We start from the raw sequence: 13,994 nt of genomic DNA, 5'->3' as shown, positions 1-13,994 counted from the left end.
CAAGTAGATTATTCTCTAAAGACATTCCTCATTTTTATTATTGATTTTTGCCCACGTGTTTGTCCTCTGGGATATTTGTATTTGTTCATTCATCCATCCATTTGTTCACTCATTCTAGGAGGATTTATGAAACACCTGACCCTGTGTCTGTCACCATCAGGGCCACAATGATACACAGTGCCCACCTTCACAGCACTTAAGCTTTGGACACAGACAGTCCCACAGTGTCATGCAGTGTCATGAAAGCATTGTATTCCTAGATGCATGTCTAAAAAAGGCCCTCATGCAACAGACTGATTTTCTTAGGTCTCTCTAAAAAGCTCTGGTTGATTGTTGATAAATGATGGAATTTCCTACCTGGGTCCCTAATGGCATTTAAAGATGGCCATGGCTTTGTCAGGACTGACTTCCTGAAGCTTCTCATATTGGGGGAAGGGTTTGGGAAAATTCACAGGTTTCTCTTTAGGAATTGACTGTTAGAGGAGTCTCCTAAATCATAGCTGATAGAGAAAAACACTTGGGTTTGGAAGGGGAGGAAGGAAGTGGCATCTTTGGGGTTAGACCAAAGTAGGTAGTTAAAGAAAAAGAGCATTGGAAAGGAGGCTTAACTGAGTCTTTTTTTGTGAACCTGGCCAAGTTGGATCAAGGTAGCCAAAATAGGTCTCCCGGGCTGGAAGGATAGGGCAAGCTCCTGAAACCCACCATGCTAGCACCCCTCCTTTGAGTCTCAGGAAATCTTTCTGATCAAAACACATGGACAAGCGCCCTGGCTCTCAATGTCCTTGCCTCTCTTCCTTCACCTCTTTACCATCTCTCTCTACTTCCTTTATTGTCTTTTTATGTTTCCTTTCCCTTCTTCTTCATGTTTCTTTTCTCTCTTCCTAGCTCTGACACTTTCCCTCTCAAACTTTGTTTTACAGTTTTCAAATCTGAGAAAAAAATCACCCGCATTTAGAAGCTGTAGACTTTTAAACAGTAATTATTTCTCAGGAGGTGGGCCTGGTGCATCTTTGCCCCTTTGCTCTCTGAACCGTTATTTTTGCATCTGACTGAACACTGACTGAGCTGACAGAGACTGGGATCAGAGAGCCCTCCAGGCCATGGGGCTGCCAGCCCCTGTGCAATTAGTTTGGCGGAGAGCCAAACCTGTTCCCTAAGGTCCAGCTTTTTCAAAGACACTGCTTATTCAGAGCCCAAGGGGAAAAGACATCAGAGAATGATTTAACCCTCATTAGGGATGAGAACTCCAGGGCATAGTAATTTGGACTTGATTCAATGAACTAACAAGTCAGCAGTCACAACCTTTGTTTGGGTGGCTTCTTGCATGCTGTTGCTTATTCATGTCAGCATTTCTGTGTCCTGGGTGATGGCCAGGAGGGAGGGAGGCCAAACAGTGATTATACTCAGCTAGGTCATTACAGCCCTTTCAGAACCAAGATGTCTGATTTTTATCTGAAGAAACAATTCAGAGGTGGACTCTGATACCCTGAAAACATTTTCAAAGAGTCATTGCCCTTCAGTCTGTCTCCCCCAACCCTGCACAGCAATGCCGGGCTTCCACACAGCAAACTCTCAGTGGAGCCTTCCTGTGTCCCCTTTACACTCACTACAGGCTTTCGGGAGCTAATATACTAAAACCTGTTGCCCACGGACACATTAGTGTTTGTGGTCAAGGTCACAGACCCTCCTTTTCTGGGCCTTTGACTATCTTCTCAGCTTCATCATTGCTACTTTTAACTAATCCCACTCATTCTTATCTTCTTGGGGTGTCTACTCACCCTTCCCTGTTTCTTATCTCCATGCCTTGCTCACTCTGTCTCCTGGCCTGCAGTATCAGCTGGCTAGCTTTTTCTAACACAGGGCGGGGCTCCTCCCCTGCATGCCCATAGTGCCCTGTACATCTCTCCATCACTGTCCAGAGCAGGGAGACTTACAGTCTGATACATATCTGCTTTCTTCACCAGACTACAAGTTTCTTCAGTGAGGGCCCGAGTCTTATTCATCTTTGTACTTCTAGCACTTTGAATAGCTTCTGAAACCCAGTTCCAGCTCAACTGATGCTTCTTGAATTAATAAACACTCAGGTTTTTTATGGGATTTAAAAGTGGAAAGTTACCCTGGCTGGGTAGCTCAGTTGGTTAAGAGTGTCATCCCAATACGCCAAGGTTGCAAGTTTGATGTTTGATCCCCCATCATGGCATATACAAGAATCAACCAATAAATCATAAATAAGTCAAACAACAAATCAATGTTTCTCTCTCTTTCTCTCTCCTCTCCTTCCTCTCTCTTCTCTCTCTAAAATCAATGAATAAAATTTTAAAATATTTTTAAATGGAAAGTTACAAGGGGCTTCTAATGTAGGGCTATAGATAAATTTCTTTATTAAAAAGAAGCTTAAGATTGATAGTGTAATTTTAAAATATGCAAAATATTTTATTTGGTAGCATTTGATTAAGGAAGAACTGGTTTTAAACACTTTTGTGACAAAAAGGAAACCCTTAGTTTTTTCATTAGCTTATGGGCTACTTACTTCTGACTCTTAGAGTTTGTGCTTTGTAGAATTGTCTGAAAATCTGTAAGAGGACCTTCTCAGATAAAGTGTATCCTGCCCTGTTCCTAATTAATGATGGGTGCTCACCTTACACCTCACCTGTTGGTTTAAGCACAAGTGTTCTTCTAATCACTGAAATTGTAGTAACTTCTTAGAGAAGATAATGAGCCAGGAGGGAGAGAGATCCACCATAGTCAGGAAAAAAAATCTACAGACAGGGAACCTGAACCACTGGGCCAAGTGCCTCGTCCCAGCTGGAGTTTCTGAGCAGGCTACAGTCTCACTATTCCTACTGGGAGTCAGAATCAGTGATGATGATGTTATCTCGGGACAGCCTCAGTCACATTTTGAGCAGATGTGGAGCCCCCTTCCTTGTGCCCAGAGTTGACTCCCTTCAATTATTTCTCTCCTGGTCCAGTGCAGTTGGAGAAGGTAAGCAAATAGTCACCAGGAATAGAAACATCATGGCCATTGCCTTGGAAGAAAGAAGGTTCACCCCTTTCACTGGCTTGAGAACATAAACATGGTACTCTAGATAAATTAGTGGTATTTCTTTTTCCAAGCAGGGCCTGTGCTTGTCCAAACCCACATGGAACCACCTTACAATTTAGATCGGAAGTTAGTCATGTGAAAACTCATGTGAATCCTCTTTTCTCAATATTGTTCCTGGGCTCTAGTTTTTCCATCCATAAAGTGAAGTAGTTGTCATGGAAAATCCTGGGAGTTGTTTCCAGGTTTTAAAATCCCACAATTTATCGTTCTGTCTTCTTTCATTGTTTTTACTTCAGATTCTCAAGTCATTATTCTTATGTTTGTGTAAACAGAATGGGCCATAGACCTCTGGTTCCACAGATAAATGGCAGTCTTTATTGGGAAAAATATATATGGTGGAAGGATACTATTGAACTGCAATGAAATAAATGTCCAGTGAGGTCTCCTCATGCAGGTTCATATACTGCTCACAGCACCAAAGAAGGAAGGAAGGAAGGAAAGAAGGAAGGAAGGAAGGAAGGAAGGAAGGAAGGAAGGAAGGGAGGAAGGGAGGGAGGGAGGGAGGGAGGGAGGAAGGAAGGCCACTTTCAAGGCCAATAACTGAGGAATTACAGGAAAGCATTGAATCTTCTGCCAACATAGCTGCCACAAAGTGCAATGGCTTCACTATGAATAATATTTATACTTTGGGTCTCAGAATAATAATGCAAATGCTTAGGAGCCCCATCTTGTGATCTTATCACAAGAATGTCCACACAATGTTTTCTTTAGCTCCAAGAAAAGAGATTTTGAAGGCTGGATCTTGCTACATGTGTCCAGCTGCATGTTTAATACTCTTGAAAAATAACTATTCTGTAAACGTGGAAATAACCAAGTCTGGATGCTTGAATATTGTTCATTTGTTTGCTTACACTTGTCAAGATCTTGTATATATAACAGTACAAAATTAATAAACAGTATCAAATTTGCTGTTATCATAAACCAAGCAACAATACTTTATTTGCATCATAGGGTATTATTCTGAAATTTCACCCTTAAATGGTTTGAAATGATGCAAAATTGAACCAAGTTTAATTCGAGTTCATGAAACATTACTCAGAGTTACAGTCAGCCAGTCCACATATTTAATAATTTCTAAAACTTCTTATTTTTCACAAATGAAATATTGCCACCTGAGAATATATTCCAGAAAAATATCAACTCTGTATTTTTAATGTCCTGGAGGTGTTTCTCCATACCAAGTATTTCCACAGAAGACTCTTACATTCTGGAAGAGTTCTAACATGTGTATGGGAATGGCACAAGAGGATGAGAAAGGTAAAAACCTCCTCTTGTGGCCCTCCATTCCCATCCCACCCCCTCTGCTCATGCACACTCTATGTTCACCCTGGAAATATGTGCTGTGGCTGGCATGGAGATGCATTCCTGTTCCTTTTTGACAGCCGTGAGGTACTGCCGGGAGAGGCCACGGCTTTCCTGCTCTGTACTAATCCCTGTTCTTGGAAGCTGGCCTTTCCCTGTGGCCTCCTTTCTGGATACTCAGGCAGTGGAAGGATGATCTTTTCATCTGGGAAAAATGAGTTGCCTGAGGAACGTATGGCACTTTTTCTTTTGCAAGAGGAGATTGTGCTTCCCAATGCCATGTCAAGGTCAAGGGTTGTGCCACTGCTGTTTCTTACTGTTCAAATTTATGAATCCATAAAGGGGAACTCATGGAAACTCTTTGTAGAAATGAACATATAAATGGTAATGGAAAGAAATACAATAAAAAATTAAATTAAATTAAAAAAAGAAGATTGAACCTATTGTTTCTAGCCATGCCTTTCTAGTTTGGGAGAGGGAGAAGGGAAAGACACAGGCCCAGTGGCACATTTGAAGCACATGTGTGAGGGCTCTGATGTCAGCTCTTGTATCCAAAAATGAGGTAGCTTTTTCTGACACAATGACATTTGGAATTTTTTTAAAATCATAGAATGCAGTCAAACACAAAACTGCCCCCAACTAATTTTTTGAGAAAGGATTAAAAATTATGACTGTGGCAAGGGTGAGTTTCAACTCTTTACCCAGAGAGAACCACTCCTTGGCTAGGGATGATACTGACAGATGGCAGGACAGCTAATGCATCAGCATGCATGGCATTCACAGTGTGCTCACTGGGACATGTATTTTCTCGTCTTTTCAACAGGCTGTTGAAAAATCAGGTGTCAAAATGACTGAACGCTTTGACTGCCACCATTGCGAAGAATCTCTCTTTGGGAAGAAGTACATCCTGAGAGAGGAAAGCCCCTACTGCCTGGCCTGCTTCGAGGCCCTTTATGCCAGCACATGTGAGGAGTGCAGGAAGCCCATTGGCTGCGACTGCAAGGTACCCCCATGCCTTCCCTGAGTAATGCCCTGTATCTCCTGGGTCTCTCTTACTTCCCAAGAACCACAGGCCTCTCTGTGTGATCATGCTAAAGTCCTGCTCTTCATCACCTATTGATTCCATCTCTTGGTTCCCCCACTCTGATGGGCTTGGACCCTTCCATAAGTATTATTGAGCTCTTCCCTCCTCTCTGTTGGTCTCTGACTACTCCTGATTCCATAGCACTTGCTTTCCCAGGAAGTTTGTGCTCAGTGTCCTAAGTACAGTTCTTACATTCTAGTTATTCATGTCCCTATCTCACACCCACTCCAGCTCCCAGTGCTGTAGCTACCTGAGGGCCACGCTCTCTTGCTCCTGTTTGCTCTGTGCTGACTCAGGAGGAGCAGATGCTGCTTGATAAATATTTGAGGAAGAAATGTGCACATGAGTGATTTAGAGCTGATGCCCAGATAGATGGGCACATCAAAACAGGAAAGTTATTGGCATATAAGGGGTTCTTTTCTCTTTAGTGTCAGGAGGTCAAGATTTGTGTTGTTTCATTTTCAAGGGGAAAGATGCACACATAGGAATTCCCAGCTTTCCTGCTGTGGATGGCCCAGCAGGTTCAACTGAGGCCACCAGTCATTTGCGCTGACTGCCTGGGGTTGAGTGTTGGGAATCCTGGCCTATATTTCTCAGCATATCTTTAGTCCAAACTGGACCACTGAAGGATGCCACTGGGAGTCCGTCCGTGTCTCAAAGTTTGCAGATATCTTTACCTGCAAGACAGCTGCTGAAACACACGTGACAAACAGTAGGTGATTGTCATCCTGAGAGCCACAGATTTGGTACAAAATGGAGTTCGAAATCTCCAAAGGAATTCCCAGATTAATGGACTTTAAGGCAATTTATGGCATGTCACTTTTTTCGGCTTTCATTCCTTTGTCCTCTTTTGGGATTTTGTCACTCTCCTCTGTTGTTACAAATATCAATACATAACTGCTGACTGATTGACAATTCTAACATATCCATGCACATTTCTTACAGTTCTTTATTTTATCATATCATTCCTAGGAAAGGCAGTAAGCTACGGGATGCACCATCAGTTTCTGTTGCTAGGTATTTAGTGACAATTGAGGAATAATTTCTGCCTTATATGGAAAGAGGCCTTTGTCCTGAACAGAGACAAAGGCTGTGCAACATGGGCCTATGGAGGCCAAACTGGGCTGTGTATCTTTTGGCTTCAGAATGGGAGTGGCATGCCAAGTGTCAAAGAAATGAAACTCAGAGGTTATCTTATGTAAACTTTAAACGGCTCAGCAGTCTGGCCATGATGAGCAGAAAGTAGCTGATCTTGCTAGTCTAGAAGTTGAATACCTGTTTATCTCCAGCTCTTTCTGAGGATGTCTTCCTATGCCCAATGGGCGTTCTTAGTTCCTCTTTGTTTATTGACTAGGCCAAGCATAAGAGCCCAGATGCTATACTACCTGGTTCTAGTCTGGCTCTGTGGCTCACTAGCTGTGTGAACCTGGGCCAACTACTTGACTCCTCTATGCCTGTTTTCACATCTCTAAGATGGAGGTGAAACAAAGGTGCCTACCTCATCAGGTTATGGTATGCAGATACATAACCCTGCATGCCATAAACAGCAGCTGATGGTATCACTATGAACTTCAAACTTCTACTTTCCTTTCAACTACTTCCCTGTTCTTTCCCTAACACATTCCCTACACATACCTCTTGGAAGCTTTGCCCTCTCTCTTTATCAGTTTTCATTATAAAAACTAAATGTCTTGTTCAAAGAACTAATAGACAGAGAAAAAATTATTTTATAAAGGTTTTACCTGAGCAAGAATTAGGCACGAGGTCCAGCTATTATTCTGACAAAGAACAACTCCAGTTTAAATGAAACATTTTGGATATTTGGGACTAGTCATCCTTGACTGGTGACTAATGTAAAAACAAAACAAAAATCACTTACCATTTCTCCTACATGATTTAGTGGAAAGACACTTGAACCTCGTTATCCTTCAGCACATACTTTATGAGCAAACACAGGAATCCTCCAAATGTGGCCAAAATCAACATGACTGCTGCAAAGTCAAGAGTTAACCATGCTGAACTTTTCAACCCAGATTAGTGGTTTGTTATATGTGGAGTTGTGCCATGTGATTTTCTACAGTTTAGAAGAAAAAGAGATGTTGACTTGAAGTTAGATCTTGCCATTTGGTGCTTTTGAATATTTGCTATGGCTTTCTTGATTTTCAGAAATAATTATGTAGTTGACTTTGTGGAGAAAGCAATGGTAGAAAAAAATTTCTATTACTTCAGGAAGTCAGGTCAAAGGCAGGCCACTCAAGGGAGCAGCTGAGCTGACAGATCTGGTGGGCATCCTCTTTTCTTAAAATAGTGTAGGTCCCATGGGCTCACTTAACTTTCCCTCTGAAGGACATGGGTGTATGTATAATTTTTAAATATTGGCAAGCCTGTGCCCTGGCCGGGTGGCTCAGTTGGTTGGGGCATAATCCCATACACCAAAAAGTTGTGGTTTGATCCCTGGTGAGGGCATGAACAGGAGACAATTGATCGATGTTTCTCTCACACATTAATGTCTGTCTCTCACTCTCTTCTCTTTCTAAAATCACTAATAATAAAAATCCTCATGTGAGGAGTAAAAAATAAATAAAATAAAATATTGGCCAGCCTTTGGGATGTAGTCTAATCTTTGTGGGTATTGACTGCCTTCTGAATAAGATAGATAAGACTTCAGGACCTGTCGCTGTAGGTAGATTCCATGTGTTTGAGTATCAGCTCTCTGCAGTCACTCAGTGATATTATTTACTTCTATTTAGTTACTCTGAAGAAATGCTGAGATCTCAAAGGGTAAAAAACATTTATTTATGTGGTCAAAGGATTATTTGAGAACAGGTAATATAAATAAAATGTTATGATTCTCCAATATTATGCTGTTCTTGTGGATACTAGCAAAAAATGTTTTTAGCCTGGTTATAGATTTTTTTGTGGATGGGTTTATCTACCTATATTTTAGGCTTCAAAAATTCAAGAATTAAAGAAAAGACAGGCTTGTCAATAGCTCCAGAGACAAGTGTAAGTACCATGCATGTATCAAATCAGTGATTTTAACAAACTCTAGGCCATATACCCAGCTCAAACTTTGAATTTTCCATGTCTGTGCAAGCAGGGTCATGAAGTCAAATAGGCCACCTGACCCATGGATGCCCTCTCTAGACTTCCCATAACACTGCATAGAGAGGGACTTTCTTCACTGCATCTTATGGAGAACCCACTGAGGCTGAGAGAGGTTAGGGTCTTGCTGGGTTACAGGGTTGGAAGGCACTAGAGTTAGAGGTAAAACGCAGGTGGGGTGGCTCCTGACCCATGAGCTGCATGTTGCCTGCCCTGTGCGGCCTCAGATGGGACATCTGGTCAGGTGCAGATTGGACTAGTGGTCAGTCCTAAGAGTCAGAGCTGTCTGCCTTGCTTCTATCAGTGACCTGAGTAAAAGGCTCCCGCCTTTCTCCTGGGGCTCCTCAGATGGCAATGACTGTACTGCAGAAATGATACTCAATTTGTTTCTAGAACACTCTTTCCAGCTTCCTAGTTAGTTAAATGGGAACACTGAATTGACAATCAGATTGGCATGAATCTATCCATTAAACTATAAAAGTTTCTGATTTAAAATTTGGACAGTTTGTAAAGGACAGAAAACTTCTGAGGTCTTTTGGTGGAAAGCAGCCAGGAGAATGAAACAGGAGACTAAGTTTTTTAACATGTCCAGGTTAACTCTAGATGGCTTTGTTACACTTTTAGAGGATTTCTGACCAAAGCTTAGGGAGCGTAAGGTCAGACTGAGAAAACCATCCTTGCTGCCCTTCACCAGGAAACAGGCCTCCCCTGCTGGGCCTCTCTGGCTGTTCTTCGGGGAAGAGCAACTCTGCCAGATACATTCCCACAGTCCAGGCTGCCATCCTGACTCCTTTTATTTGTTGAGGTGATTTTTCAGTGCTTAGTGAGTGAATCACCTTTTTTAGAGGTTTTGTGTAATTTATCCACGGAGTTTGTAATGAACACTAAAAGTATTTATAGTTATTTGGACACCCTCCTATAAGAGAAAAATCTGAAGGAAATCAAGTAAAGCAGGATCCTCAGAATTGGAAACAAAGGTGACCAGAGGGGTTATATAAGGACCTCTCAGCCCATGAAAACCAAGGGTCACCTGCAAGGCATGCCCACCAAGGTACACAGTACTCAGCAGTGACATTGTGCCCACTGAGGTGGGACTTCAGCCAGACTTGTCCCCTACAAGCCTTGGTTCCTATGTCTGAAAACAGGGTTGCTTATCTCAGAGGAGTTGACTGTTAACATAGATGGAACAGTGTTCCACAGAGGGAGGGCCTTTGTTTCTGCCATCATCTGTTCCTCTGGACCTTTAAGGGCCTGAAAGAGTATGCCATTGAAAACCTGATAACCTGACAATCTGAAAGCCTAGGACCTCTTTGCAAAGCTCTGAATATGGCTGATACTGAGGATCCATTTATAAAGTAGAATCTTGTGGGTGTGAGGAGTAGTTGCTCTTGGAAATCAGTGGCTGAGTGTCTGCCAGTCCAGGTGGACCAGTGTGTGAGGGAAGAGTGGGTGCCAGGACCATGCCAGCTTCAGAGTGCAACCACCCTGCCACCCAAAGCTGCCTGCAGTGAGCTGAGAGGTCGAGGGTCCCTCAGGACACTTTGCCCCATGGCTCAGCTCTTAATGTCTCAAGAAGGGCACATTCAGGGCCAAACCACAAGCACTTCCATATTAGGAATGTTTCTGAAATGGAAAAATATAAAATCTGACAGGAAGCCTTTGGGCCCAATCTTACACTGTTTATCAACATTTTACTGCAACTTATGACATTTCTGTGAGTGCAAAATTAATCTTGGTATTTTTTCTGAGGTATATAAAAGATTCTTTTCTTCTTCTCCTCCTCCTCCTCCTCTTCTTCTTCCCCCTTTCTCTGGAAGATTTTAAAACCAGGACATTTTTAGATTTTTAAGTTTTTGGACGTCTGTCAGCAAATCTGCACTTCTTAACCTCAGACCTCCAGCATCAAAGTAATATTTCTATTGCACTCACTTTTGGGGATCTCACAGTGTGCTCCATATGTAACAGTATTGACAAGACCAGACGAGGTCATCTCAGTCAGAACCAAAAGTAAAACTCTGTGGAGCTGAGAACACTACAGAGCAAAAGGGCCACTGTGTCTACTAATAAACCTTCAGAGTGCGATCTGAAGTTCAGTTCAGGCACATGAGTCTACTCGGTTTACCTAGCCTCTTGGCCTTTCTGTGGTATTTCCAGTCTACCTGTCAGCTGCAGGGAATCATATACCTAAAATCTTGCCTCTCAGTGAGATGCTGAGGAAAATGTTGTGTTGGCCAGAAGCCTCTGCCTACCCTGAAAAGACAAAGCTGGTGGTATTTACTCTTGCCATGAAGTCTTTTCTCACCTCCTACATGTTGTAGACTTTCTTAAGAAGTGAGTCAGGAGGAGGCTGTGACATGTATTTATTAACTTAAGCCTTCTAAAAAGAGCACAAATTGAGAGCCTATGAAGGACAATCACAGAGAAGTCTGAGAGTGTCACTGACCAGATAATGATGTTGAAGGAGGTGTACTACATTGGGTCTTCAGAGTACTGTATTAGCTGGGAGTGGTGCAGCACTTCCTTCCCTTCAGCCGCTGTTGCTTTGGGCTGGGGCCCCTCCACCGAGCATGTGGTATTTGAGCTGGGCCTCACAGCAGAGGGGTTTTTGCTTGTTGGGAAAGAGGAGGGGGAAGGGCCTTCCAAGGCAAGGGCCAGCCTGGGCAAGGTCATGGAGGGGTGAATGGGGCACTACATCAGAGGTCAAGGCTGGGCAGACAGGTTAGGACCAGCTTGTAAAGATGCTGCCATGCCAGGCGAAGACTATGAGAAAAATATGCACCTGGTTCTGTTAGATCATTGAAGGCTGAATGTTGTATAAAAGGTAGTTCATGGTTTTTTAACATCGTTAATGTAAATTTGCTCATGTATAAAATAAGAATAAAACCTTATATCATAGGGTATTGTATGGCTCAAAGTATATAAAAAGGGATTAAGAAAAAGAATTTTAGACTTAAAAGAGCTGAGGAAGTTAAAAGCACTATATGAAAGTGGAATCATAGTTATTAGCATGGGAGATTTAAGGTGCAGGAAATTTTAATCCATGTTACTATTTTTGTGAGTACATGTAATTTCAGCCAGCGATGGTTTGAGGCAACTGTTTTCATCAGTAGCTATGATCTGAATAAAAGATAATACTAATGTTAATTGAGCAATTACAGTAAGCCAAGTTATATATGACTGGTGTATCTGCTTTCCTGTATAACTGCTATGTGTTAAAATGCTTTACATGTAATAATGCATTAACTTATTCAGTCTTTGTAGCCAGAATCTGGAGCCTTGAGTTCAGGCAGTAGAATGAAATACATCAGGTGTTTTAGACACCTGGCCTCCAGGGGGCACTCATGTTACAGCAGATGCCGAGTGTGTGACTGGGCTGCACCACTGCCTGCCTGCAGCAGCCACTCAGATGTTGTGGGCCTGGGAAGTTGACCAGTGTCTGCAGCTGGAAGAGGGGTGAGCCCGTCATATTCCTACTGAGGACCCACCACCAACAGTGATGCAAGCTTATTTAAAGATTATTTTTATTTATTGCATATCATGAAATTTAAGAGCATGGTCATAGTTTGATATTCATTTTTCAGAGGAAATATTTTGTCAGAATGTTTTGAAGACTATCCAACATCCTTGAATGAACAATTCAGGAACTGTTTTGTGTAAATGCAGAAAGAGGTGTGTGTGTGTGTGTGTGTGTGTGTGTGTGCGTGTGCGCACACACACACAGGGGCATTGTGCAGGTGTGTTGCAGTGGCCCTGGGAAAGGAATGCTTCAAAAGCCCAACACTGGTCAACTGGAAAAGCATCTTCAGAAGGGGGAGGGCAGGACGGGAAGCACTTCCAGGCATTTGCTTTCTGCCAGCCTGAAGCACAAGTCAGCTTCTCAAGCTGAAGCCAAGCAGAGATGGCTGTACCACTCTTGGGTTTAGTAAATCAGGTCATTTTGAGAAAGGCAGCAGTTCCCTGGGGAACTGGAGACCAAGAGAGCACGAGTGAGCACAGGAAGCGTGGCCTTTAGAAGTATGGAAGTCTTGCATGGATGCTTACAATATAGTAAGGGCTTGTCATTAGTATCCAAATTTAGGGGGACACTTCCTAGTGTCAAATGTCTATGTCAGCAAATCAGCCTTAAACAGTAGCTATTGTGTTTTCATGCCAGAAATGCTGACCGTAGAAAAGATGGATTTCTGCAGTGCTTTTGAATTGTGTGAACAGTTTAAAATTAGCTTTATTGTGACTGTTCAGTCACATTCACCATTTGGATGCTTTTTCCTCATCTGGGGACTCGCTAACCAGGGCAGAGACTGTGATGATAGCTTTGCTCTCACAATGCCCTCTGGGGAGGTTTCTCTCTCAGTTTTTCTTAAGGTCAGCTCCATCAGGAAAATGCCCTTAACCTTGTATTTCCTTTCCTTCACTTCTCACTAACGACTTGTAGCCCCCAACTGTGCTGCTGACTCCCTGGGCAATACTAGACCACCTTCCAGAGTAGGCCTCTGACTGCCTTCTCCCCTCACCGCCCCTCTGTGTGTCTCATCGAAGGTGGGCGGTGATTCATGGAACCCGGAGAACATTTTGCAGCTTTTCCACAGTAGCAAGACTTTATGAGGTGACTGGTCTGCACAGATGGAACCCAGCTAACATCTGAAAAAGTGTTTTTCACCTGCTACGTAACAATCAAAACTTAATATTTAATTTTTGTGGTAAAATGCATATAATGTAAAATGTGCCATCTTAACCCTTTTAAAGTGTACATTTCTGCAATGTTAAGTACATTCACACTGTTGGGCAGCAGATCTCCAGAACTGTTCATCTTCCCAAACTGCAACTGTACCCATTAAACAACGACTCTTCCTTCCCTCTGCCCCCTGCCCCTGGCAGCCACCACTCTGCCTTCTGTCCCTACGAATCTGGCTGCTTTAAGGATCTCATGTAAGTGGAATCATGCAGTAGTTGTCTTTTTGTGTAGGGACTAAGGTGCACCCACGGTGTAGTATGTTTCAGAATTTCCTTTCTTTCCCGAGTAACAGTGCAGTGTAGGTTTGCACATTTTGTTTATCTATTCACCCATCAGGAGACAGTTGGGCGGCTCCCACTTTGGTTGTTGTGAATAACGTTACTGTGAACACAGCCTGTAGACTCCTGCTTTCATTCCTGTGGGCGTGCATCCAGCAGTGGGGTTGCGGGATCATATGGTAGTTCTATTTTTAATTCTTTGAGGAACTGCCATACTGTTTTCCATTCCAAGAATTTTTAAAGACATTTATTCCACAGTCAGCTTGACAACAGTGACAGCTTGATCAAAACTCCAGCTCTTCTTAAATTAGGCTATTCCTGTTTGTACTGGACAGTGCTGTAAAGGGTTTGTTCTATTTCATTCAGAGTCTAAACCAAGGCAATGCTAAG

The 13,994-nt window shown here is 42.7% G+C and overlaps 1 protein-coding gene across 2 annotated transcripts in view; it reads left to right on the top strand.

The window, feature by feature from the left end:
* The window catches only part of FHL2 (four and a half LIM domains 2), a 67,695-nt gene that overhangs the window by 34,138 nt on the left and 19,563 nt on the right, over window positions 1-13,994 (top strand). For both annotated transcript variants that reach the window (XM_045827809.1, XM_045827810.1), the window contains exon 2: window positions 5,229-5,408. In XM_045827809.1, the coding sequence (XP_045683765.1) occupies window positions 5,253-5,408 (156 nt within the window). In that variant the 5' untranslated portion in view covers window positions 5,229-5,252. The remainder of the gene's footprint in view (window positions 1-5,228; window positions 5,409-13,994) is intronic.

This window comes from Phyllostomus hastatus, unplaced genomic scaffold (genome assembly GCF_019186645.2).
Source record: "Phyllostomus hastatus isolate PE091 unplaced genomic scaffold, TTU_PhHast_1.1 phas_scaffold_78, whole genome shotgun sequence".
NCBI classification, from domain to species: Eukaryota; Metazoa; Chordata; class Mammalia; order Chiroptera; family Phyllostomidae; genus Phyllostomus; species Phyllostomus hastatus.
The sequence above is the reverse complement of the archived record's forward strand: the minus strand, read 5'-3'. Positions and strand labels throughout refer to the sequence as shown.